Source organism: Aythya fuligula, chromosome 11, assembly GCF_009819795.1.
Source record: "Aythya fuligula isolate bAytFul2 chromosome 11, bAytFul2.pri, whole genome shotgun sequence".
NCBI lineage: Eukaryota > Metazoa > Chordata > Aves > Anseriformes > Anatidae > Aythya > Aythya fuligula.
In genome coordinates, this window is record NC_045569.1 from 5,396,592 (window position 1) to 5,423,540 (window position 26,949).

General features: G+C 36.3%; 1 protein-coding gene across 1 annotated transcript in view; it reads left to right on the forward strand.

The window, feature by feature from the left end:
• Window positions 1-26,949, forward strand: part of FAM189A1 (family with sequence similarity 189 member A1) — a 129,553-nt gene that overhangs the window by 33,691 nt on the left and 68,913 nt on the right. The window contains exon 2 of the mRNA XM_032194951.1: window positions 10,821-10,877. Coding sequence (XP_032050842.1) covers window positions 10,821-10,877 — 57 coding nt within the window. The remainder of the gene's footprint in view (window positions 1-10,820; window positions 10,878-26,949) is intronic.

The following is a 26,949-nucleotide window of genomic DNA, read 5'->3' on the forward strand; positions in this document are numbered from 1 at the left end:
ATCATGATAATAAACGTGTGCTTGTACTAATGCATCCATTCATTCTCTCTTGTTGTTTTGTTTGTTTCTGGTTGGTTGTTTTAGTTGATGTGGTACCTTTTTGTGGTAATGTGGTCATTAGCAGTGTCATGGGTATGGATGCCTTGGAAAGGTGATAGCTGCTGTAGTGTATACAGTTTTCATTGAGAATGTGACACGTGTGTAGGCTTGGGATGGAGATGGTGTGTATCCATTATGACCATTTAATATTTGCTCTGTCCTTTTCTATCTCTAATTTGAGTCTATGCATCCTTAACTTGTTGTTGTTATCCCTGGAAGCGTGGACCTGTGGCTAATCACGCTTATTAGAGTGCAAGGCTTATTCCTTTTTGATTAATCTTTCTCTGTGCACCCTTGTGGCGATGTAGTTAGGAATATAGGTCCACATGATGTACAGAACCAGAGCGCTGGAGATTGCTGTGTACTAGAGATATGCAGAAGCACTTTTGTCTGTGTTTGGCAGCTTTTCGGGGTTTGAGGCGAAGAAAATACTGTTATTCTTGATGTTTAGGTTGCTTTACAATGCACCGCAGGTTTCATCCCTTGAGGAATTGTGTCAGTAATTGAAAGAGCCATCGTCTCATTTCACTTATCTAAAGCAATCTCAGTCTTCATTTTTATAATTATTGGAAGAGCCCAGCAGCAAAAATGTGATTAGTGATTTCCTAATGCTACGAGAAAACAACGTTTCTAGAATAATATTCTGTATTGAGTCAATGATACAAGTCAAGATTGGTGTGAAAACAGATTAGGAAAATGTCTAAAGAAATTTATCACAATATTTTTCTTCGACACAACAACATAGTGGATGTCATAGCTGTGTTTGGTAACTGAGACCTAAAATGAAAAATCAGGAAGTGAAGCCCTCATAGCTGGGTAATACTGTTGCCCGTATAATGGAAAAAAACACAGAATCTTTTGTTACTGGAGTGGAGTTCACATTCTCAGATCCTGAAGAAATTTAACTACAATGCAATTACAAGGAATTTAAAACGTACCAGTATATTTAGAAAGTATATTCAATAAGTTTTTTTTGAGGGTTTTATTTTCATAGAAATCATTGTAATTTATTGTATGGACTGCACAAAAAGGTCAAGAAAATATTGTACAATACATATATACAGTTACTGGACAAACTGTTTTTAATTTCACTGGTTTCTTTGGTTCACTGCGTTTTAATTAAACTTTGGCTTGCTACCTCAGTAAAAACCCCCCTTCTTCAAAGGATCGATAAGCCATACAAAGTTAATTTGAGCTATGGTAGGGAGTGTATAGACATGTTTCTTCATTTTTGTTGTTCCTAACTAGATTATTTATAAAACAATTAGTTGTTTTCTCTTTCATTTTGAACATCACGATGTGTACAGTGACTGGGTATGCAGTAGTGTTGGTGGTGCTGTTACTCAAAGGTAGCAGTGCTCTTTGATTCCTTCACGGTCTGTTCTAGAGGAAAGAGATCGTTCAAGGTCTGTGGGGATCCTCATTTTAATTTTAATGAAGTGTCCAGAACTGATATCGTCTCAAAAGCTTGTAATGCACTCATTTGCAGTATCTCAATGGATCTTATTCTGAGTTCAAGCTTTTCAGCTGTGAAATGGCGTTTATTGAAATAAGACGTCAGTCCTCTGTTTATTTCAACTTTGTCCATAAAAGACATAATTAACTTGAAAACATAAAAGGTTGATTGCAAACTGCTTAGTTTCCTTTCTTTTAAATATTCTTATGCCAGTTGTTGTCTGTCATACTCGTTGTTTACTTTATAGGACATAAAATAATGTCACAGTGTGTTCAGCGGATGTTTAATAAAAATCAGATTAGAATTAAGACTGTATTGTGAGTCATTGAGATATCAGCTCTGTACTTAATATCTTATCTAAATCCCTGTCCATAGCTTTGTAATACAGCTTGCATCTTGTAGTGAAGTTGAGCATAACAGATCTGAACCACTTAGAAGAGTAATAAATATGGAACACATCATTTTGTTCATAAATGGAAAAAAAAAATACTGCAGAATGTATCTGCGTGCTGCCAGACCTTGTTTTTCTCTGTATGCAGAAGGAAAAAATATCTTTCTGGATAAATCCTTATGCTACAGAAACATTCAGAGTGCATACTGCAGTTTTATGATCATTGTTTGTCAGTCCCATAAATAAACTACAGATGTGAAGCATGCAGATTTAATGTGGGTATAGAATATATTTCCCGGGAAAACAAAAATGAAAGGATAAAGCCCACCCTGTAACTTAAAGTGAGAACAAAATTGCATGCTCTTAATGCATTCAGGTAGCTGAGTAAACATATAGGTAATCTTACTGTCCTGTTCATGTGGGCTACCAAGGAATTGTGTTTCTCACTCCCGTTTCCACGGTAATTAGAATTAGATTGGTTTTAGGCTTGGAGTGGGGAAACGGGACTAAGCTAGGAAGCAGTGTTTGTTAGTCTGGAACATATTGAGTCTTTTTAGAAATTAGCTCAAATCTGCGCTCAAGTTGTTGCTTTTTTGGTTGTTCTTGTTTTACTTCTAGTTATCTTGCAGTGCACGGATCTTTTGCTTGTGGGTAGGCTGTCTGGTGGTACTTGTGCTCTTTGTGTTCATTGTACTGTAGTCCTTAAACCAGAGCCATGCCTGGATTTTGGTGAATAACTGCATGTGGAAGAGTGAGTTCACATAACTGCACATGAATAGCTACACTGGCTGTTAAAAAAAAAAATAAAAAAATCTTTAGCCTATGACTGATATTTTTTCCCATGTTTTTCATATGTGGTAGCGTGGTGTGATTTTTATCAGCACCCACCATTTAGGATGATTTTTTTTGAAAGTCCTTTCCAAAATCACACTGCTCTTCTGTCATGTGTTCTGCAGTTTTGCATATGTGTGTGTGCGTATAGAAACATGTAGAATTGTTTTCTTCTGATACTTGTTAATACATTTCCGCTGCCCTCATCCCAAGAATCTCTTTCACCCTCTTTGTTTTTTCCAGGAATTGAAGTTGAAAGTAATGTTTTTGGTAGATTATTTTAGTATGAAAATCCCCTTTTAGCTAATTCCCATGCTGTCACTTTTTTCCCCCTTGTAGCTTTTATTTCACTAACCATAATTTTCCAGTAATAGATTGCAGGAGCTGCAATGAATATTATTATTATAAGATTTTGTACTCTTGACAGTAATGTGTCACACTTCCGAAGGCTCTGGGTATGCGATATTTGTGACATTACTCACACAACATTTAATACTTGCAACTTGTTAAGCAGTTGTCTACCAATTACCAGAGTTATTGTGGTTTTATAGAAATGTCATCCTTGAAGATATTTCAGTTGTTGATTCTCTCTCTCTGAGGTGCACTTAGACCAATATATATTTGGGGATATCAAGACTTTTTAATTATTCAAGTACAATTGAACTTCACTCTTCTAGGAACGTTTGAGATAGCAAAATTAAACCTCACAGTAATCTGTGCCTGTGGAGGAGAGCTCTGGGAGGTGTGTCAGGGGCTGCAAACACTTCTGAAGAGAACCAGTTGCTGTAGTGCTTTGCAGGCAGAAAGCACTGAATGATACTAATGCTGGAAGAGCTCGTATTTGCCTCCTTAGGGACAGGCAGTGAATTAGGCAGGCTTACTGCAATGCCCCCTCTGCTTGGCAGCCTTGTACACCTGGCTGCTTGTGCTATGCCTGGTTCTGCCTGGCCCACCTTGATGGGTGTTTGTGTAATGTCTTGTTAACAAATTCTAGTGATGGGATTTCTGTAATTATCCCTTCTGCCAAGGTTGAAATGTCTTGAGAATTAGAAAATTCTTGGTGTCCGGCCTAAATCTTCATTAGCACAAATGTAAATCAGTTGAATTTCTTGTTCAGCACTTAATGAACTTGAAGAATAGTTGGCCATCATCCTCTTTTTAACCATCTTGTACATTTTTTTAAAACTGCCATTTTGTTCCATCTCAGTCTTCCCTCTCATGAAACCAACTTGCTTCAACCTCTTCTCATAGGCATATTTTTAAAAAGATATCTACAGAATTGAGGGTGTTTGTAAAACGATAAAAAAATGACAGTTTAAAGTATAGGTATTTATTTTGCATAAAACATCCCTGTCAAAACTATATTTTATCCTTAATACCTCCTAAGCAAGGCTTCTCATTTTCCAGAGAAAATACATAGAAAATAGAAAAATTTGAGCATGTATTAGAAAAATGTTAGAAGATGATACAGAGGCCTACACCAACATATAATGTTTGTTCTTTGCCCCACTTACAATACAGCACATTAAATACAATAACAAGATGTAAACATACCCTTGGATTTGCTGAAGAATTTTTGTACTGGCATTTGATGTCCTTAGTGTCTTAGGAGAAAAAGAGAAGATGAAATCTGAACTTCAGAAAGCATTAAGTCCTGAAATTGTGAAGAGAGGTGACTTAGGGTTTCTGCACTGCACCTGAACTCCTCTTATTACGATCAGGTAAAGATGACTGACAGCTGTATACATTTGTCCTCATTTGTAGAAGTATTCCCTTCTTTGGCACCCAATTTGTTACCTTTTCTGTTACTGTTCTGCATACCAGCTTGACAAATCTGTTTCTATGAAATATGTGTGGGGGGGGAAAAATCCTTTCTTAAGAAAGCATGACAAGTACTATTTTTGCAGCCCAGTATTTTAATCTAGATTGAGATGAAAATTGAAGACTTTTTTAGTAAGAGCATACATTGAAACATGAGAGTTTCAAACTGGGTATACAGGGAAAGAAATCCCCATGTGGACAGAGATGGTGTATCAGTAGGTCCTGGAGTAGATGTGCAGACAGCGTTGGGCCTGTAGGCTATCTACGTGCATTCACATGTAGGTTCACAAAACATACATTTCTTTTTAAAGGATGTGCATATACATCTATAAACATATCACCTATAAGAACTAAATTTATCTAAATTTTGCTGGTACTTCTATGATCATAAGTCTTACATTTACTGGGAATCATATTCGTACATATTCTCATCATATTCTCTTCTGTTCTCTGTTCAATGTAACCAAAGCTGTTAGAATCCTATCATCATTTAGATTGGAAAAGACCCTTAAGATCATCAAGTTGGACCATCAGCCTAATGCTACCAAGTCACCGAACCGTGTCCCTAAGCACCACATCCGCACATCTCTTAATTTACCTTGATGGTAGTTACCATCCTTGATGGTAACTACCACTTCCCAGCCTGTTCCGTGCCTAACCACCACCCTTCCCATGAAGAAATTCTTCCTGATAGCCAACCTAAACCTCCCCTGGTGCATCTTAAGGCCACATCTTCACGTTTTAACACTTGTCACATGGGAAAAGAGACGGGCACCCTCTTTGCTGTAGCCTCCTTTCAAGTAGTTGTAGCGTGATGATGCCTCCTCTCAGCCTTTTGTTCTCCAGACCAAGCAGCCCCAGTTGCCTTGCCTGCTCCACAGAAGCCATGCTTTTCAGTCCTTCACATTCAGAGGTGAGCAACGATGCTGTGTTCCAGCAACTCAGTATCTTTCATGTAGTGAGGGGCCAAAACTGAATGCAGTACTCGAGGTGCATTATGCAGTATAAAATCATGTTAATTTTCCATATTGCATTCCTCAAAATAGTTGTCTGGCCTTTTATTTTAAAAGATTTATTAAATCTGTTCACAAATTTATGTGTGGATATTTATATCGTTATAATTGGATTGCCCCCAATTTTTCCTTTATGCCCAATGTAATGCCACATGCAATTTTGGCCTAATGTTTTGAGAATACCACTCTGTTTGAGTAAAGCTTTTTATCAGCACTTTGAACTGAGAAAAATCACACCAAAAAGTCTGGTGTTTCAGTATGCTCTTCATCTGTTGCATTTTCTCTGTCCCTTAACTGGGACCCTAGTCCCTTTTGAAACTCAGTTAAGCCCTGCTTATTTAGTTATGCCCTAATTTACTTTGGTTTATTGCTCCATTGTCTGTTCTAAGTCACTTGGAAGCACTTATATTTGCTCATGGTATGAGGTCATCTATTATTCTGCAAAATTAAGTTATTGATATTGCTTTATCAATAATACCTAGCTTGTTAGACAAGAGTTTCCATTTTATTTTTGATTGCAGGTATTAGTAGAGCTCATTACACAGTTGGGATTGGCTTTTCCTCCCCTCCTTGCAGGAATAATCAATATTTTCACTAGCACAGTTAACCCCTGTAAATAACATGTTATATTATTTCACCTTTTTCTTTTCTAAAAATAGTTTATTTCAGTATGCTTGAATTGACATGTTATATGTTGACATGTTATATGCTTTAACTGGGAGGAAATACACTGCTATGCTGTTGATTCTGTTCATTCAGGTAATGTAGGAGCTAAGGATAACCACAATTTGCATTATTTGCTGTGTTTAGTATCTTAGAAGAAGTTTGGTGCAATTAATGGGAACAGTATGTATGCTTATTTTATTGGTAACTGAATCCATTGACTGGAGAATTTGTTCACTGTTTACAAACTTGAACAAGTGAGGAACTCTTAAATTTGCAGAACAGGAGCAGATGACTCGACATATGGTGTATAATCCTCAACAAGAAACTAGAAATAAGAATAGGCAATAGAACTTTGAGTTTTCTGTAGCTAATGTGCTCTGTATTTGAAAAGCATTACAAGATCTCAAGTTGTGCTGAGAAAAAAGAATTTGTTTTACTAAACAAATTAATACTGAAACATTAGGAATTTTGCAGTTCCAGGAATTTATTTTACCTAGATAGTCTTTCATTGTATTCAGTGTGGTTTTAATTTAATTCATGTTCATATAAATATACACTTTTTGTAGTTTGGAAAAGTTGTTTAAAGGGAGGACACTGGAAAATATGTTACATACAAAACCATTTTGGAGATGAAGCCTTGGAAGGCTGATGGTGTAAGCGATATCAAGAGACTGCATCATCTGATCTGCACCATACTCAAAATCAGCACTCTGAATTTCTAGAGGCTTGAGTTCAGACAATTGAAAATGCTGGAAAAGACATTATCGGGGGCTTTTTTGTTTGTTTGTATTAAATCCTTTGTTTGCAATCCCTGTACCAGAAAGTAATTTCACCTTCTGTTTTTGTCCTGCCTCAGTGTGTGCATATTAAAATAAATGCATCTTCTCCATGCATGAGCACAGCTTGCATTAATGATAATGGAGTTTTTATATGCGTGTTGAAAGGCATTCATACCTAATGTAATATTGTATTCCTAATGCTGCAGAAGTCAGCACTGATGTATTCTGTTTATTTTTGCTCTCTGAATCAACACCACTGTTATAGTTGAACAGAATTCCTGCAGCTGTACATACCTGCTCAGGAAGCTGACAAATCTGGTTTTGAAAACGTTTTTAGTAGCTTTGTTTTATTTGATTAATAAATCATTGGGCATTTTCATTATAGTTAAGCAGATAGAAGTTAGGCCCGAGATTATATGCAGGCTATCAAATCAAGTCACATTGCATAGGTTTAATAGGCAAGTTGTTAAAAAATCATCGTAACTCCAATTCAGTTTTTGTTTAAGAAAGAAAAAAAAACCTTTTCAGAATATACATGTGATGTAGTGATTTTTAGAAAACATTAGAAGAGATAGCTCAGCCTTTCAATCTATGTTTAGGAAATGCCATTGTTTTAGATACTTGCATAAAAACAGCTTACCTTGTGCTGTGCTTCATGGCCCTTAATCTGGTGAAATGAAGAACATGTTACACAAGCTGTTTTCGCTGATGGAAGCACCGGATACTGTGAGTGACTACTGTAAGTTTCTTGGGTCTGCGAATTACACACAACTTAAAATAACTCAAATAACTTTTGTAGATAAAGTAAATAAAGCCAGACTAGTTTTATCCAATATTGACATTTGTATTTATAAAAAGTGAAAAATGAAGAGAAAACAATGTTGTGTGTTTTTTTTTTTTTTTTTTTTAAATTCTTGGTCCTCTGCGCACCGTGAGAAATCATCTTTAGACTTCTGTTTTAAGAGTCACTTGGTATATTCTAACAGAAGTGGATGTATAATGTTCTCAGTTTGCTTTTTTTTAATTATACAGTTGTGTAGACAGTGGCTTAAAGTGTTAAAGGTGCTTGCTGCTGTGGATAACTACATGTCAAGGCAAAACAAGCTTTTGGGTAACCACAGTGATACTGGGGACTAATAGGATTTAGAAAATTACCATGTGGTTTATGTGAACTCTTGTAATGACAATATTCGTGACACAGACGAAGGATAGTGTTTTAGTGTCTACCATCAGTGAATATTAAGAATTTACCAACGTACTGCACTTGACCTTTTTCATGGTTACCAGTAGGGTGAGTGCCAAGGAGGTTTTTTCTAACAGAAACATATGTAACTCTCATTTTGCAAGGCACCCATAAAGGTCAAAAACAGCTGTAGTTCAGCTGAACAAAAAGGATCAGCTCCCTTGCTTCTTCATTGATGCACAATGCCACAGGTATGTTGGGCAGGAGAGAGAGAGAGTTGTACCTCGCAGAAGGAAGGCTGCACAGCAAACGAAAGAAAGGATTTGCTGGTCATAAGTAGTACACTAAAGCACTTCGACTCTCAGCACGACTTGATGACTGAGAAGTACTGGCTTATACATGAGTATTTTATTTATCAATACATACACTGTTCTGGAAGGCAATTTTTTTGTTTTTCTTAAGGGATTTTCTTTAATAACCTCACAATTTCAGCCATCCCTTTTTATTTAATTGAGAGCGTGTTGCTGTCTAGCCTCAAGTAAAGCTAGCTAACCCTGTCATTTTACCTTCTTGAGTGCAGTTTCACGTTACATGATTATCAGCCCAGAGACAGTTATCATACAACAATAATAAGCTAACACAGCTGTGTGAGCAAATTTAATTAACTGAAAAAAAAAAAAGGAACTCTGCTTTTTCCTGCCTTGGCCAACATCTGAAGCATGTAGCTGGTATGGAAGTTACATGCTCTAGGAAATACTGTAGAATAAATACAAGCTGCCTCAATTTCTCTCTAGGGATTATCTGCAGTCGTTAGGATTCGATATCCTGATTTTGGAACCACTGTTATTGTGGTTTTGTGACTTCTCACGTGTTGCATTTGTACTTAGTTTTTAGTCCAACACTGTAGTTTTACTATGAAACCTTATCTGAGGTTTTTATATGGCATAGGTGCTAAAGAAAATAACAAAGGTTGCATCTCCCAACATGTCTTCCCGAATATTTTCAGCTGCAGCAGCTGTGGATTTTATCAGGTAGCATGAAATAAGTTGCAGTATGAATGTCTACAGCCCAGGCAGGTAGTGTGAAATATGTTGCAGTATGAACATCTACAGACCGTGCAGAGTGAGCGCTTCACCCGGGTGCTGTACCACCCGGCTCTCCATGCTCCACCAGCTCTTGCTTCCGCACTCGCTCCAAGCACCAGTAGGCAGCCTGTTTCCAGCCTGGTCACCAGCACCACGTGCATTGCTTCTCTAGACGCTAGATACAGATGCAGTTTTGAATCATTAAATGAATACATAATGTATTGTTTTCTCTGCATGTTATTTACATTCTGGCTTATTATTTTTTTTGATTAAATGTGCTAATGAAGAGACTCCCTCTGCTACCTATTTTCTCCTCCGGAGTCAGTATTCCTCACCCCATCGCTCCAGTTTCTGTGTTTTATGCTCTTGACATTTAACAGTCTTTGAAGTTTATGGTGTCCGAGCTGTAACTTAGGTATTATTTTTGAGTACCTGAGATAAGCTTGGGTTACTCATGGTATGAATTTTAGCTTGCTTTTGACTTGTAGTGGAGGGATATATTTTTACTTAGAAACTAAGGAAAGCTCATGTGGACTAAGTAGGTCTTGAAAAAAAAATCAAAAAACTGGGGGTGGTATATCTGTATGTTAAATATATGTTTTAAATGAATGTTTGTGGGTGGGTTTTGTTTGTCATTTTTGTTTGTTTTCTGCAAAAATAAGGTGAAGTACTGTTGTTGTGTAGGAAAAAAACCAACAATCTTTTGATTTAGCAGGGTACCCTGGCTGATTTTACCAAAAGGTTTGGAATTATTTACATCAAAAAGGCATTTAAAGTGATTTTTAAATTATACCTTCCTGAAGGTGCCTGTGTGTGATACAGAGAGGGACGGGGTTTTCACTAGTAATACTAGAAATAATTTTAAGGCATTTCTTAAGCTTTGTTAGGGCTCTGCTTAGGAACTGTCAATCACTTGAATGATTCTGATAGCATTTTGGGGGGCATACTTCTGTCAGAACAGGAGGCTTTGTGAAAAATTGCACAAAATATTTTAAATCAGTGTCAAGTAAACAATGTCAATCGATCTGCCACTTGTAAGTAAACTGCTGCACTATTCCTAAGGAATGATCAAATACTAATGAAATTAGCAGTTGCCCCATCTTGACTCCCCTTCTTGTGTGCTTCTCTGACCTAATTTTCAATGATGCTAAGACACCACAAGAAAGTTTACCCTAAACATTTTTTCTCTGTTAGTACTGATGACATTTGGGACTTGGGAGAACATGTCTGAAGACCTATTGCAATCTGAACAGAACTAATTGGATCTGTTGGATGGATTAAAATTTGTTTTAAAAACAGATTAACGGTACTTCTGTTTAATTAATCTTCAGAATAAAATGAAAACAGTATCTGTTTTAGCAGTGTATTACCAGAGTGACGGAAACAAACATTATAACTGAACTTAATACTCATTATTGCTATTAGAATTGTCTACTATTTTTTAAATATGCTGGTATAAAACCAAGGCTGGGGTGACTCTGCTTTCTTTGTTTCAGGTGCTGTTGTCAGGACTGATTGGTGTTGTTTCATGGAAGAGGCCCCTTTCTCTTGTGGTGAGTGCCTGTGTGGCTTTAATCAGTCCTGTTGTACAGACTGTATATAAGTGACTAAAGGGTTCTGTAGAAGTAACTCCTAGTGGTTTTGTCTATAGGTAGACCTCTGCTTATTGACTTTGTAGTTTTAAATGCTGATATTGTCTCCCATTGGAAATGTTACATATTGACTTGAGTAAGTTTTTAAAGCTTTACTATGGACCTTGTGGCTTTCCATTATATTACTGGTTAATGATCAATTCCAACCTGGTAAACTAGATTGAATTCCTATATGCTACTGCAGTTTGTGTATGTGCTAGTGTAAAGTAACATTACATATGCTTACAAAACATTATAACTGAAGAAAAGAAGGTTTCAAAATATTATTGGTTTTGAAATGTTTCCACTTAGTTGGTAGATCATATTTGTTAATGACAACCTTTATTTCATCTTGTAAAGATAACACATGGAGTCAGCTGTTCTCATGTGCAGCATTGAGTTTGAATAGGGATGTATCTAAACTGTACAGAATGGTACTAATTTTGCATGTGTGATTTAGGAAATAATTGAACAAAGCCTCAGTGTTGTTGCATTTGAGAAATATTTAGTGGTCTTTCCTTGATCTGAAGCAGACAACAGTCTGAGCGGAGTAATTAATTATGTTTCAATTTGTCCAGTAGACTTCTCAAGTATAGATGCTTTCTTAGAGAAAGCAAAATGATATATGTGTAGCCTGCCCCTTAAGGGGATGTAGAGATTAATTTGGGAAAATAATTTTATTTGCTAAGAGTGAGTAAAACAAGATCTTGGGTGTACTTGATTCTAGAAGAAAAAACAGTGCTAAAAATCCAAAATACATCTGTGATAATTAGATACACATTGCATACTTGATGACATTTTATGTATTTCTAATACACGTTACAGAAACTGGAACACTTGGAGCAAATAAAAGGTGGTACTGTTTTGGTTAATTTTCAGCAGGAATAGTATATGTTCTGTTTATAATTAATACTGCTATTAATAGACCTGTAATTGATTGCCACTTAGAGTGTTTCACATGCTTATAAGGTCTTATAATCAAACATTGATTAAAATGCACCAAATGATTTGATATAGTTGAGTGCTAACTCATAAGTTAACGAATTTAATTTAAAGGTCTCATTAAGAGACCTTCCCTGTTATTAAATAAATAAATAAAATTTGGTGCTTCCTCATTATATGTTTAGGCATTTAAAATACTAAAGTTGAAATACATGAAAACTTTATCTTTTTTCACTGTATGTGTACCATTTGAGTGCCATGAGCAGCATGATATGTGAATGTGATTGTACTGAGGTAACTGGGTGTGCATTTATGATGTAGAGATTATGCATGTGCTGTGCTGAATCTGTGGACTTATGTGATATAATCAGACTTCATGAGGGTTTCTCTGTAGAAGACTTTCTATCCCAAAACTAAGGGTTAGCACTTCTTTTCGTGTACTCTTATGTCTGTTACTGCATGAATTTTCCTGTGTGTCAATGCATGAATTCACTTTGTAGCTGTCACTCTCACAAGCACTTCTCTATATAAGCCTTATTTCAGGGGTAATATTATTGCATTACTGTAATGTCTAGTTTAATGTCTAAGTAATGGCTAGTTTGGCTGATAAGCTACATGGATGTAGAACATGATTGAAAACTACTTTTAACATGTAATGTGCTTAATTCATGCAGAAATAAACTTTTAAAAACTTGCAGTATACATTTATAAATGGAAAAACGTTCAGTGTGATTTGGGTGCAATTTAGGTTTATAAAACAGATTTTCATTCAACACACAGAAAAGTAGTACTTCGTATTTAGAGCACGGATTCCATTTTCCCTTACTACTGTCTAAGACTGCAATTGAAAGAGAAGAAGGAACTTGTAATATTTTAGCAAGTTTTTTTTTTTTTTTTAGTTCCCCGCTGTCAGTTCCTACTCATTCAAGTATGCAGAATTCTTTTTGAGTTAATTCTCAAGTCATGTTATCTATATGTTGTTTTTCATCTGAGGTGTTGAGAGGAATACTTCTTGAAATGGTTTGTAGCTGAACATAAACTTTGTTCTTTTCCATTTTATTCTTCTTATTCAAACATGTATGCTATAGTGGCATGATTTGTGTTCCTATCAATAAATCTTTATTGTTATTGTTCCTCTGAAAAAGTGTTTTATTTTGGCGATGCTTCTGAATATTTTGTTATTTTGTAATGCCAGAGTATATAATGAGAAAAACCTGCGAAAGGTTGATGTAATAGACATTCAAGCATTTGAATCCATAATTTATTAAGAAGTTCATTATAAATCTACTTTAGGGACTCAATAAATTCAGGGTGATGACTTACCCATGTAAATGCCTATTAGATATAAGGGTCGTGCCTTTCTTTTTATTAATTGCTCGAAGAGAGGCACTTCATAACCCCTCTCTTATGGTTGCCCACATGAAGATCATACTTAAAGTGTAAATAGTGAAATATGTAAAATATTGAAGACAGAGAAGTTTAGAACAGTTCTATTTTAATTGTGAAATAGTTTGAAAAACACATTATTTATATTTATTTTATTTGAAGTCACAAAGGTGATGATTTGACAATAATAAAAATGGTCTAATATATTTTACCAACAAAAACCTTTTTAAAGTTTTATTTTTCTAACAAAAACTTTTTAAACAGCAGAGATGTTAGAGCACTGCCCAAAGCAGGAGGAAGTAAAAGAACATGAATGTAAACACAGTTCCATGTTTGTGTTTAACAAAAGGCAGACATAGCCCTTCAAAGTTGTACCGTTTTCATGTTGGAGTATATCCTTAGAGCACCGCCAAATTATGGGCAACAGCAGAAGCAGATTAATATTTGAGTATAGCACTTCTGGTAATGGCATTCTGTTAGTAATGTAAATAGTAATGTGCTTGCACCAACTTCAGGGATGATTTACCAGTGCCGTTATGTATCCTAATATTTATGAACAGTAGAAAAATGTTGTGCCTTTGAGGTTGTGTTACATAAACTATCTAGATGATATTTTTCTTCTACCTGCACTTAGTCTTGGAGAACTGCAGTATTCATTATGTGTAGAATACAGATATGTACTGTGCCTTCTTAGCCATTTTTACAATTCTCTATCTTTTAGAAAGTGATAGCATATGGTTTAGCGATTTAAATAGAAGAACTAATGAATCATAAATGTTGATGAATGTGTGTATTTGAATAAAGATAACGATCACACTGCAGATGATGATGTGAAATCTTAAATTTCTGAAAAAAAGTATTGTTGCTTAGTAGATATGCTGAAAACTTCAGTATGATTTGAATTAATAGATACTCGTGAAATATGCTATATTTTTCAGTAATTTATTGATGTATTTTTTAAAAAATGAAAATAATAGTGAATGTAGAAGTGCTTAGTCTTTCCCAATTTTTCTAGACAGAGTATTGGTCTGTGTTTCTCCTTGTACTTAACTGACATGCCGAAAATTACACTGCAGAGAATTCTTTTTAACCAATTATGTGCATGGAGGGGGAAAAAAAAAAAGCGTATTACAAATTACTAGCTGCTGTTCTTTGTCTGCAAAACAATTTTCAGCTGCATTATGTATTCTGCTGTGAGATTCATGTAGTCACTTAATAATGAAAAGTAATTTGTGCTTCGTATATGCATGCTAATGGAGCTTCAATTAATCTATTAGCACAAAGTAATATTAGATTCAAATCAATGTTATTAAAGTGGTGAGATGACTGTGTTAATAAGGATGTATTAGCATTGGCAGGTAAATATTGCCTTTGAAAAAATGTGCATAAGCAATATAGCAACATGTTTCAAAAAGGAAAAGAATACATGCATTTTTCCTTAAAAATCTGGACAGTGTGTCCAGATCAATGAGTTAACCCCTTTGAACATGACAAGCAACGTGCATTAAAAATGGTTTAAAATTTACCGCAATCTGTGAATATTTTTCTTTCTTTTTGGTACACTAGTAGAATTTTGTCTGAGCATACCATTACTCTTTAATAGTTACTATTATGCTGTTTCCAAATACGAGAAACTTATGAGTGTCAATTACAGTTAGCAAGAGGAAGAAACAGTGACTACAAGGCAATATACCGTTTCATGTAGTGGTGTTGATCTCATGAGTCTGGTTACTTAGTTATTTCAGTTGCTACAGTATTATTGGAGGAGTACATGACATACAGATTCAGATTTTTAAATTTCTTGATAGATTGTTTACTGTTGGAGTGTAATGAGTGCAAATTGATTACATGATGACATTGGAACCACATCTTGCTTATAATTTTTTTCATCAAATTTTGTAGTATTCAAATCTCTTAAAGGATTTCACTGAGTAAAAATTCTTCAAACATCTACTGATGTTTGATGTTTACTGCATCTTCTTCCGTTTCTTATTTGAGAAGCACAGGTTTTGTGTGTTGGCTCTGATAAGTGGTGGTAGTGATTTGACTTTTGCCCTCTGGCACAACAGACTTGTGAGAGACTTGTGAGAAGGGTATGGCCTCTGCTGTCCTTGAAAATAATTTTTTATAGATATGTACATTTCAATTCCCATATTGGATTTCATTTAAGGTTTTCCATGAACCAAAGTTCTGGACCTGGAGATCTATTGAAGAAATGGTGATTAACTTAGTATCTCATACTACAACTAAGAAAAGTGAATAGTGAATATAAATGTTTTCTTGGGCATCTTTTTATTTTTTTAATCCACTGTCAACATCTGCTTAGACAGATATCAGGGAGATGTTTAGGATGAAGTTTGGTGCGAAGTATAAATAATGCATGGAAGACAGTTGCAGAAAAAAGGGCTATTTAAAAATGAAGGAATATAAAGCTAGACTGTGGAGAATTCCTATTTATAAATTATAGCCAAACAAAAAAGTCTGTCATCTAGTAAAATTATCGCTTGTTAAATTCATTTGGCATGCCAATCTAAACTGCACTGCAGTGCTGTGTAGACACTGAACTATATTTATGTATCAGATCTCCAAGAGAAGCCATTCATTTTTCAGCAGTTACCGATTCTTCTTTAATCATTTAATTACTGATCTTTTCCTTTAGTGTCAATAAAAATGTTTTTAGGAATTCTATAGAGCTCTGATAAGACAGGTTTTCACCACTGTTGTCTTCTGCTTCTCTTTCCATAGCAATGGATTTAGCTTTATTTTTGATTAATATTTGAAAATGTAGATAAGACTGCTTCTGTGATTCGCTTGTGCAAAGTCATATGCTTTTGCTGTTTATTTAGTTTTTGACATTTTAATGCGCGATTTCACAGTTACTTGTGGAATTATCTTACAAGGCTTGCTTTAGGCCAGCTGAACATACACATGGATGGCGGGAATCATTTCTCATTCTGTAACTTGATCAGCTTTTCTATTTCACTGAATTGTCTATAAAAATACAAAAATGGATACGTCAGTTTTCAAAGTGATATAAAGTAGTAAAGACTCTTTGTTTTTTACTGGTCTTCTATATAGATTGGAAGTAAATACCAATTCACATAGGTTTCCTATTTATTTTCAGATATTTCTTTGGAGAAAAAAAGAGGACCAAATACTGAAAAGATGTTTCATTTGCTCTATATTTAGGATAAAAAAAAAAATACTGCTTTTTAGGATAAAAAAAATAATCTTGCTTTGTCTGACTAATAAAAACAAAGAAAAATAAATTATTTGTTCCTACTAGGCAGTAGATGAAATAATTGTTGCAAATCTTGTTATCACTAATTCCCATGTAATAAATGTCAAAGCAGTTGCTGAGAATGTCTGTCATACAGTAATAAGCAGTTATATATCCTTTGTATTTTAGAAGCAGGCAGGTCTATGTCTAATCTTCTCTTGTGTTGCTATTTTCTAGTGTATTTTCAGCACTGAATTGAGTGTTCAAACTGAAAACCCAAATTTATATTTCATGTTCTATATCAATTTAATTGAAAATTCTATTTACATATCCTTGTGTTCATCCAAAAATATTTCCATTATCAAAGTTGAATGAATCCATGTTTTTGTCATCATATCTCCCTTTTTTTGCCATAAGAGATTTTGTCCATTTGCCTGATTTTATTTCTTCAGTATATTTAAATCAAATTTGCATACAGAATTATACATACATACTTCTGACAGTAGAAATGCATATTGAGGTTGAAACGTAAAAACAGGAAAAATAAAGGTTGAAATGTAGAAGTGTAAAAGCAGGTTATTTAAAAAACGAGGTTGGCTAAGACATATGTCAGTGCTTTGTGGATTCTTTAGTTACCTAAATCATTGCTGTTTTGTTAGTTTTTTAGTGCTTGATCTTCCTCTGGTGAAACAACCTGTTCCCTGGCAGTGAAGTTCCATCCATATATTCCTTGCAATTGATCTGTCTTTATTATCCAGAAGGAATCTCTCTCATAGGGTGTTCTGTCAGTCCTTCTCCGGACTGTAGTTTGAGAAACTTGTGCCTTAGCCAGCCAAATACTTGGATTCTTATTCAGATATCTTCTCAACAACCATTTCATTTCAAACCTTATTTCTGCCTTTTGAACTTTTAAATTAGGTAAATAAGGGAAAAACTACCTGCTAATTTGCAAGCATAGTGCTTAAAGGTGTCAGGATTATTTTTTTTTAAACTACTTTTGCATTGCTTATATGTGTTCAAAATTAATTTTGGTACCAGGTACCTACTTTCATATATAGTTGACATTTGAAACATGACTTACTGACTTAGGACTGTTTGATTCCTGTTGGACTGTGGAAAGTTGTTTTCATGTATCTGTGATTTTTCTACTTGACTTCAGAAACCTGAAATAGAGCACTGTCAATTCTGATGCTTGAGGAAGGAAAATGTGATCCCAGACTCTGTGCTGGAGAGGAAAAAGGGGTCCGTTATCTGAAGGAAGGAAGGGACCTCCTGATATGCTAAGAGGCAGAATAAAAAATATAAAAATAAAAATGGTTATTTAAAAAGGCAAAACAAAACTCCTGAACTAGGAATCATGATCAGATCTGACTGGATTTTTTTGATTTATTTATTTTTTTTTCTCAAGAAGAGACTTGGTTTTGGCAGCTGGAATAATAATAAATAGATGATCTCTGTAGTGAAGAGACTATTTTTAGCATAAATGGATCAGGACTGTGGGAGAAAAAACAAGTAAACATAAATGCGCACACGTGGGAGAGTTGCAGAGCCTAAAGGCATCTATCACCTTGTATGCCATTGTTGCCATTGACAGCTTGTGTAATGTTGAAATGGAGAATATCACCCTGCTTATCCCTTGATCACTCTCTGCAATATAATTTTGGCATGTATATTCTTCAGGTTTGTTAGGATGTTTATTAGGAGCCATGCTATTAGACAAATGCTCGTCTTTGAGACTGAGGTATTAGTTTAAAGGTTAACAAGACTTTGTGTAAAAACATTACGCCTTAAGTTACAGAGTTTTGAGAAGTTCCGATACACTGGGATAGGGTTGAATACTGACTATTGCTTGCTTATAAGTATCAGTTTCTTATGTCTGTTTCTTTATTCCTGTGGGTTTAGACAAGAGGAGATGTAGTCTTTGTATATTCACTCACTATAAATCCCTTTTATTTTAAGTTTTCTTTGGCAGTCTTGAGAACTGCTAACAAGATTCTGCAAGAACAACATAGATAGTGGATCAGCATCTTCAGACACGTTTTCCTGCGGAGGTCATGTACCTTTTATCCTAGATGTCTAAACTCATACAAATGTTAAGTGAAGTATTGTAATTAGTGCTTAGAGGGGATTATCTGACAGTGTTGTAACCTTCACCTAGTGAAAACTAAAAATTGTGCTCTGAAAGCAACTTTTTCATGTTTGACTCCCTCCCTCCACCTGTCACTGGAAAACCATTATAACTTTTAGAGCCATAAAGTGAACCTTATGAAGGCATTGTAATGATTGATGACTATTGAAGTTAAATACTACGAAATCTCTAAGAAAAACCTGTTCTCCAGTTCATGTGTGCAACAATTGTATGCTTTCCTAGAAGTACTAGTTTTTTCAAGTTAAAATTTGTGCAGCTCTTGCAACTTCTAATAGCTCTTCAACCTCATGTCTTTGAATTAGTGGCACACTGTTTTTGTCTCTCTATTAGTAAGTTTTTTTTTTGTTGTTTCCTCTTGGAAGGTTCAAGGCATCAGATTTTAATAGGCACTTCTCAGCAAGTAGATTTCAAAGGTATTTGTAAAAGATGCTAGATGTGTGTAATTTTAGATATGCGCATGCCCCTCCATGTGCCACAGTAACACTCATCAACCTCATCAACACTCATCAACTTCATCAACCACACTTGCAAGATCCAACTTTAACATTGCTATTGGCAATCAGTCTGTGGAAATTGCTAACATAGCGTTTTATTTCCTGTGCATTAACACAATACATAAATGGTGTTTTCCCTAAAACTTTAAGAATATTAATAGTACTGTTGGGCTTAATTTTATTCTTAAGTTAAAGTGCTAAATCTTCTGTATGCAATTTTGGGCTGTACCATGGCCTTGCTGTTTCCATGCAGGGATCAAAAATTGGGAGATTCTTCCTGGGAGATGTGTTCCTTGTGTGTCCCTAGTTCATGAACAGCTTTGCTAGGCTGCAAATCAGTGCTTCTTGGAGAACGGAGGAAGGGAGGAACACAGTCATCAAAGTTTGCAATTGGTGTGTGTATAAAGTGGCTACATTAATGTCCCAAATTGCTTTTTGCACGTAGATTAGCATGAATATTTAGATCTTTAACAGTGTTGTCTTACCCCTTGCTGGTTTTTTGTTTGTGTTGTCCCTCCCTCCACCCCAAGCCTGGAAATTTCTCCTTCTCTACTAGATGGAGATAACTGAGAGGATAATTGTGGCCTGGGAGAGAAAGAAACAAAAATTTAGATGAAAACAGAGGAAGTGAATCAAAGATGCCTTTATAAAGGGGAGGAGAAAAGGTGTCACAGTGAAGCATCTATTTAGACTGCTCATTCTGTGTCCCCTTTCACTGCTTCCCACTTCATACAGCTCCTCCTTGCGTGTGTCTGTCTGTCTGGGTCTGTGTCACACCTGTTCGATGGGGGCTGTTGGTGGGCCCAGCTGCCACCAGCTGTCACCCCTGTCAGAATCTGGGCTCTGTTGAGCATCCGTCTGCTAATTAGCTACCCCCGGTGGTAAAACTTTGAAAGACCCCTAACAGCTTTGCCTGGAGAGCAGACAAAGCCTGCTGGGGCATAACACTTGACTGTTCTAAACAAGCACATCTTAATTACCCTTAAGCAGGCCCTTCTGCTCCCATTGCGTCATGCTGCCATGGCAGCAGTTAATGCTAGCACAGCGCCATGCGAGCGGGGACTGTCACAGCTCCAGAATCATTGCTGCTGCTTAAACGAAGGGTACGGTATGGGTGTTACATTTGCCTCTCTTCAGTCCATCAGTAATTCCCCTGTTCTCACAAGCTTTCTAAATATATCTGCTAATGATTCTTCCATCTCATTTGCTCCTTCTTTTAGAAATACAGGCTGCATCCCATCTGGTCCTGGAGTTTTGGCAGCCTCTGCACATTTTAATTCCTTCAACTCTTTCTTGGCATGAATCTTATTTCCTTCAGTATTTCTTCTTCCTCCTTGGGAAATTAATCTCTGCTTCTGACATCTGCCTCCCTTCCTTTGTAAGCACGGAAGGAACTATATTATTATTATTACTACTATTATTATTATTAGGATGTCTCTAATCTGTCTTTCAGTAAAGTTCTCAGTTCAGTCACTATAAGTTTGCAGCCTCCTTTAATGTTTGCTTTTTGTTTATAAATTAGAAATGTCACAATATTTACCTTTGCTTCTTAAGTAAGTTTCCTTCCAGTAATTTTTCCACATTTTAGATATATTAATTCCTTTCCTGTTCTTAATTTTACTGCACGTAGCTTCTCACCGTGCAGTCATAAGGAAAGAATTAACTACTCTGAAACCCTAAAAGTCCATTATAACTGAGTCTTTTAGGCACGACTATGATTAAATGCATTTCAGAAGATGAATAAGAAGTGCTTGTTTTAGCCATATCAACACGAGAAAATGTGGGTTATTTCATAGACTAGATACAGGTGTGGAAATGTTAACAGGCTAAAAAATGAGTACTGGAAAGCTGGTTAAGGGAAAAAGCAGTAGTCTTTATTTTGATCCCTTTTTAGGTGATGTGTTCGGCCATCAGCCCAGCATGTTCATTAATAGTGTTGTCATATTTGTTCTTACAGAGCAGTGGAATTGAAAAAATCTGTCTGTTGACATATTTATGTTTCCATTTCAGTTGAAGATGAATTGGGAGAATGCATTAGCTGGCATTTTTAATGAAAATTCAGCCCATTGGAGTAGTTCAGTGGCTTTATTCTGTTTGCGGAGACCTGTAGTGTAGAGCACTGCAGCACAGTGACCACAGCATATATGTGGTTTTGAGTATACTTCTACATGCAGAGATAAATGTATCAGGTTACTGCTTGCCCCCATCTCCCTCTCTCCTCCCCCCCAACTTGTTTTGCCATATGATTTCCAAAATAAAAAGCTCTAATATCTACTACTACAATTAAATAGATACATATAAAGGTAAGCTATATACTCATTTTGCATTTTTTCTGTAATCTGTATAGTTTTATCAGCGTTTTTATATATCTAGGGTTTTGCTTTTTAATAAATGAGTGACAGCTATCAGGAGTCAGTAGGAAAATGTTCTTGTAGTACTGGAAATGTTCATGTAGTACTGGAAAAGCTGGATATACAGGAAGGGTGTAATAGCCTCTCCTCCTCCTTCTGTTGTTCTCCCTACCCTGATCAATTTCTACGTAGATGTGGACAGAATGGAGGAGCAGAAACTTTCTCATGTAGAGAGGTGGAGAAATAAATATCTGTAAATATGTGTATTTCTATGTACACATACACAGACGCTCCCATAGAGATACACAAGCATGTCTGGAGCACGTGATACTGTCGGGACGGTGAGGGAGGGGAGAGGAAGACTGAATTGTTGTTAATAGGGCCCAGTGAGCAACTGCGGAGCACCGCTGCCGGTACAAACAGTTGTCCTGTAATCACTGCTGGAGCTGCTTCTCTCCATTAGGGCCTGGAGAGCTGAGGATGTTGCTTAGAGCTTACTTTGGCAAGGTGAGAAAAACCCCTGTGTTGAGCAGGGCCCGCCTTGGGTCTGGAGAACAGAAGCAGTCTTTGCCAGAGAGAAGTGAGAAATGATCCTGTACCCACTGCAAGCCAGGTGGGAAAGGGAGCCAGGGAGGGAGAGCCAGCAACGCGGTGCTGCTCCGCAGTTCTTCTGTGTGCAAATTGTCTGGCTGAACAGCCCTTCTGTCCTGGGCAGCAGCGATGAATTGGACTGTTCTCCACAACTGGTGAATGGAAATAGGTTGGTCGTGTCGTGCTCCACAGGCATTCGCCAAGGCTGTTCACAATAACGCTTCAGGCTTGTTCCTGCTCTGGCCAGGGAGAGGGTGGGCAATGGTTTGAATGAAATTTTTGGGCCAGTTTGAATGGACTGCTTGAGTAAGAATCACAGCAGCATTTTCTTCCATCAGTTTATGCAACAGTAATGTAAAAAATTCAATTTGTGATACTAACCTAGGAACAGAAAACTAATTTGATGTTTGTTTCATCCATGCATATAAAGGCAAAACTAGTGTTGCTCATCCTCTAATTTGGATAAATGGAATAAAGAAATGTTTCTATGGTATCACTGGAGCTGTTTAGCTGGGCAGCATGGAAGGTATTTGTGAAACTGTAGAGTTACAACAAGGTTTCTTGTTTTCCGTTTGAAGCACAGCAGTTAGAATTAATTACTTGTGGAGATTGGTAATCAAAACCATTTTACACTTATTCTTTCATTCTTGGGGCATTTAAATAAAGACTGATTTTTAAGGACTGTTTATCAGGATAGTTTTAGTGCTGGAAAGCAGTAAGAGAACAAAATAGGAAGCAGGAAGTGGAAAAAAAACAACACACAACAAAACACATGAAAATATTCATGTGTTGAAATATATACATGAAAAAGTACCTGTTTATTTTTTTTCAGAATCATGCAGTATTTTAATACTAAAGTAGTGTTGGAAGCAAATACCTATTTGCGTTTTAATTCAGAAGTTTTTATCTGGTGTACTAGTGTATGTTCTTTTTGGCATATGCTTAAACTAATAGTCAGATCTTGTAATGTTGAATAGTCACATGTACACGACAGATGACCAATATACTTCTGCAGATTTTGATTAAATATTTTATTAATTAATGAGACATTTTCAGACATAAATAGTCATTTCTCAGGGAAATACTTGGCATAATTTTGAACACGTACTCCTTTCTTCCTTTCCTCCTTCCCTAGTCCCTCTTTTATTCTAACTCCCATATTCTTTCCCTGAAATTTTCATTTATTCCTTCTTTGGAAGTCGTCTTATTGGGAAGAGAATGAAGTCATGCATTTAAAATATGAAGTAGCTGAGCAACATCTATAGATAAAATCTCAGACAAATACAGAATTCTTACTGAAGGCACTATGTGCATTTTCCAATTAGAATCGGTTTGGATTGCTACTTGACAGGTTTTAGGGTGTGTTTAGTTTGTGGGTTGGAATTAGATGCCTAGATCCTGGAGGCGTTATGCTCCTGTGCTAAGTCAGAAGTTGGTGGGTTGTCCCAAATGCCGCCTTTTTGATTACAGGTTCTTCCTTGGGTACGCTAGTTGACTTCTGAGTCTCCTTAAAACACAGATGGCAGTAAAAAAAAAAAAAAAAAAAAAAAGATTCTGGGATTTGGGACAGATTTTGCCCCCTTCCTTGTGTGCTGTAAAAAATTTTGGGGCTTTTGGGGCAGAGCTACAACCAAAACTGATAACACGGCCTCAGTGCAGCATTAGCAAGTGTGGCCTTACTGCACCAAAGTTAGTATAAAGCTGACAAACCCCATGAGCGTATCAGTGGGCAGTGGTTCCTGTGGTGTTCAGTGCAGTGCCTTTGGGTTCTTGATCTAAATTTGGGTGGAAAATGGTAGTGTCGTGCCACAGAACACCCCCCCACCTCATCCCACGCCCCACCCCCAAATAAATAAATAAATAAATAAATAAAAACACCACAAAGGACTCAGAAAAATAGTTGGAAGAGAATAAGGCAATATGAATATTAAATCTATTTTGATATCCTCACTTTTTCAAAGACATTAGTTTGCAAGACTCTCGAGTTGGTTGAACCTTGGTCCACGTCACTGAGCAGTAGGTTCCTTCCAGAATAAACCACAGGTTTTGCCTCCAAGGTTGCATCTTTTATAAAGGCAGAGAATTGCTGCACTGATGTAGTGGGGTCATCTACTGAATCCTTCATACTATATAGACAAATACATGGGAAAACATCTGCACTTAGAGAGGGCACCAAGACTGTGAGGCTTGTTTTGTGCCTGAATAATGGTAGAGTGAACTTTGCAGTCTAGCTTCTTGTCTTGAAAATAGGCTTCTCAGCCAGAAACTAGTGTCTGTGGTTATTTGTCTGTATGAGTTCTTATGGCAGTTCATTACATTGTAATAGTAAATCTGCTTAAGAGATACTTATTATCATTAAAAGCCTTTAAAGCTGAAAGTTTAGTTTAAGATTAAAATGTTGCTTTGTACATTAGAAAAAAACTCAAGTGCATATCTACCAAGTTTTGGAGTGAGTCTTTTATAATAATGAAGAAAGGACAAGAACATGTCCTTGAAATTCTATTTAACGTTGTTTTCTGTATATGTACTTCAGGTTTTTTCTTGCTCGGGTGTCTTAGCCTCTTAAAGTGAAAGAAATATAATTCAGAAGAAAAGTGAATATGTAAAATGCTTTGACAGTACTCAATGCCCCCAGTCCTGACACAAATTTAATCACATTTATTGCTGTGGAAACATTGTTTCTTTATACATTTGTTTTATTATATATGTATTTAATATATACTTGGCAATTTTAACAAATTAGATTTTTTTTTTTTGATCATTTGAGATTTGTTTCAAATAGATCCCTGTGAAAACTTTGTAATCTGCATGGAGAGTTTACACCACAAAGGATTGGGATTTAAGAATTTAAGTCATGAGATGTTCCTGAAGGTTTTGCCACTGAATAGCACAATTCCCTGGAAGGAACAGATACGAGGTATAAATGCAAACTGCTAAATTGTCTCAATTTCTTTTCTCTGATGCCTCAGAAAACATTCATTCTTTTTATCGCCCGTGTGTGGATATGAGGTGCTCCGAGGTGCTCCTACGCATATCAAGCTTTTTAATTTACTGCAAATCTGGAATACCTATCTGTAGAGCTCAGATTGGTGCTGTGATTTTATTTGTTGATTATGAGGGGGAGAGAGCCAAGCTATTTAAGGTTACTCTGATAAATAACGTGCTGATTGTTATCTGGCATCCAGAGTCTTCCCTTCAAATACTCTAAGGCTTTTAAGATGCATGTTTGTTTGTTTGTTTACGAAATCTGAAGTCCTTCTATAAATGCCTGTTCTTTTAGCCCTTGAACTGAATTTTCAGCTTATGTAACTTTGTTTGTTTGATGAAATCCTGTGAGGCTGCTTTGAAAAATTACATGGCAGTACCAAACTGCTATCCATAAATACTACACAGCTAGTATTTGCTCATGAATGAGGTGTCTGATAAAAAACAAGAGTTGGCTTTTTGTCTTAAGCTGTCATCCCAAGCCAAAATAAAAAGGCCAGCAGTGGAAAAACAGTAAGTAAAGTAGAAAGTTGGACTATATGTGTTAGGGAATGAAAGACTAAAATTTTCTTTATGTGCATTATATGATTTCCATTTATATTACTTTACTGGATTAGGAATATTCTTGCTGGCAAATCTTAACAGGTAAGAAAAAGACGAAGATGAATCTTGAGTGATTACACCTAATTGAATTGAGTTATCTGTGGAAGTTTGAGGGGTACCTTGAACTATTATGCTCTGGTCCTGGGAAGTACCTAGCATATCGGTGAGCATTTGTTCATGTCTTGTTGTCCTGAAAGATTCCTAAATCCTTCAGTTGACCAAAGGAGGAGTCAGGTGTTTGAAGAAAATATGTAATAGTCAAGTTTTACTACCATGTAATAGAACATAGACTGATACTAGAACAGAAGGATTTTAAGTACTGTGTTCTTGATAAAAAAAAAAAACAGAAAATATGCTCTGAAGTACCCGAAGTACTTGTTCAGGCATTTCACAATTTAAGCCTCACTGAAGTTAATAGGGAAACTCATATCTGCAGCTGGCTTTAACCAGTGGCTGTGGCAGAAGGATGTTAGCCCTCATTACTGGAAAATCCTGATCACAGATCACCTATTTCAGGGCACAAGAACTTTGATCAAACAAACGTTTCATTGTTGGGGCTTATGGTCTACTAAAAGGCTCTGTGTACCAGTGCATGCACGAAGTGTGGCAGTGAGGACTTGGAGACATAAGGAACATTTCCTTTTTGTCTCCCGCATGTTAGGCTGATACAAAAATACCTAAGAAGAAAGTTGAAAGAAGTCTCTGCTCCTCAGTTGGCTCACTCAACAAAATGTCTTGGAGTCTGGTACTTACCCAGAGGTTTGTATGAAGAAAAGGGAACCTTTAGTATGCAGCCTCACCTTTATTTCCTTACCTCCACCTTTCTGTTCATCTTTAAAATTATCCTCCATCCTTCCCAATAATCCCCAGTTCTATTTTCTCATGCCACCCAGTCTTGTTTACTACCTTCACTTGCTGCTGTCTTAAAACATGGGTCCACCTCTCATTCATCCCTTAATCTCCTCTTGCCTTATGGCAGGAGCTTATATTTAACTTTTTTTTTTTTTTTTTTTTTTTAAATGATTTGGTAACTTTCTGAAATCTCTCTTCTTCTCAGCCTTACTTCTTTCCCCATGCTGGAATGCATCTTTGTCAAAGGCACTTTGTGGCAACATTCCCCTTTTTCTCTGTACACTCCTAGCATACATCGCACTGTTACCCTTGTGTCTTCATCTCTTCTTTTTCAAGCACTGTGTTTCTTGTTTTAGGAGACGTCTTTGGGGCAGTAGTGCCCACTGGTCCCCATACTTCTTTTGAGCTCTGCTTGGTAAAT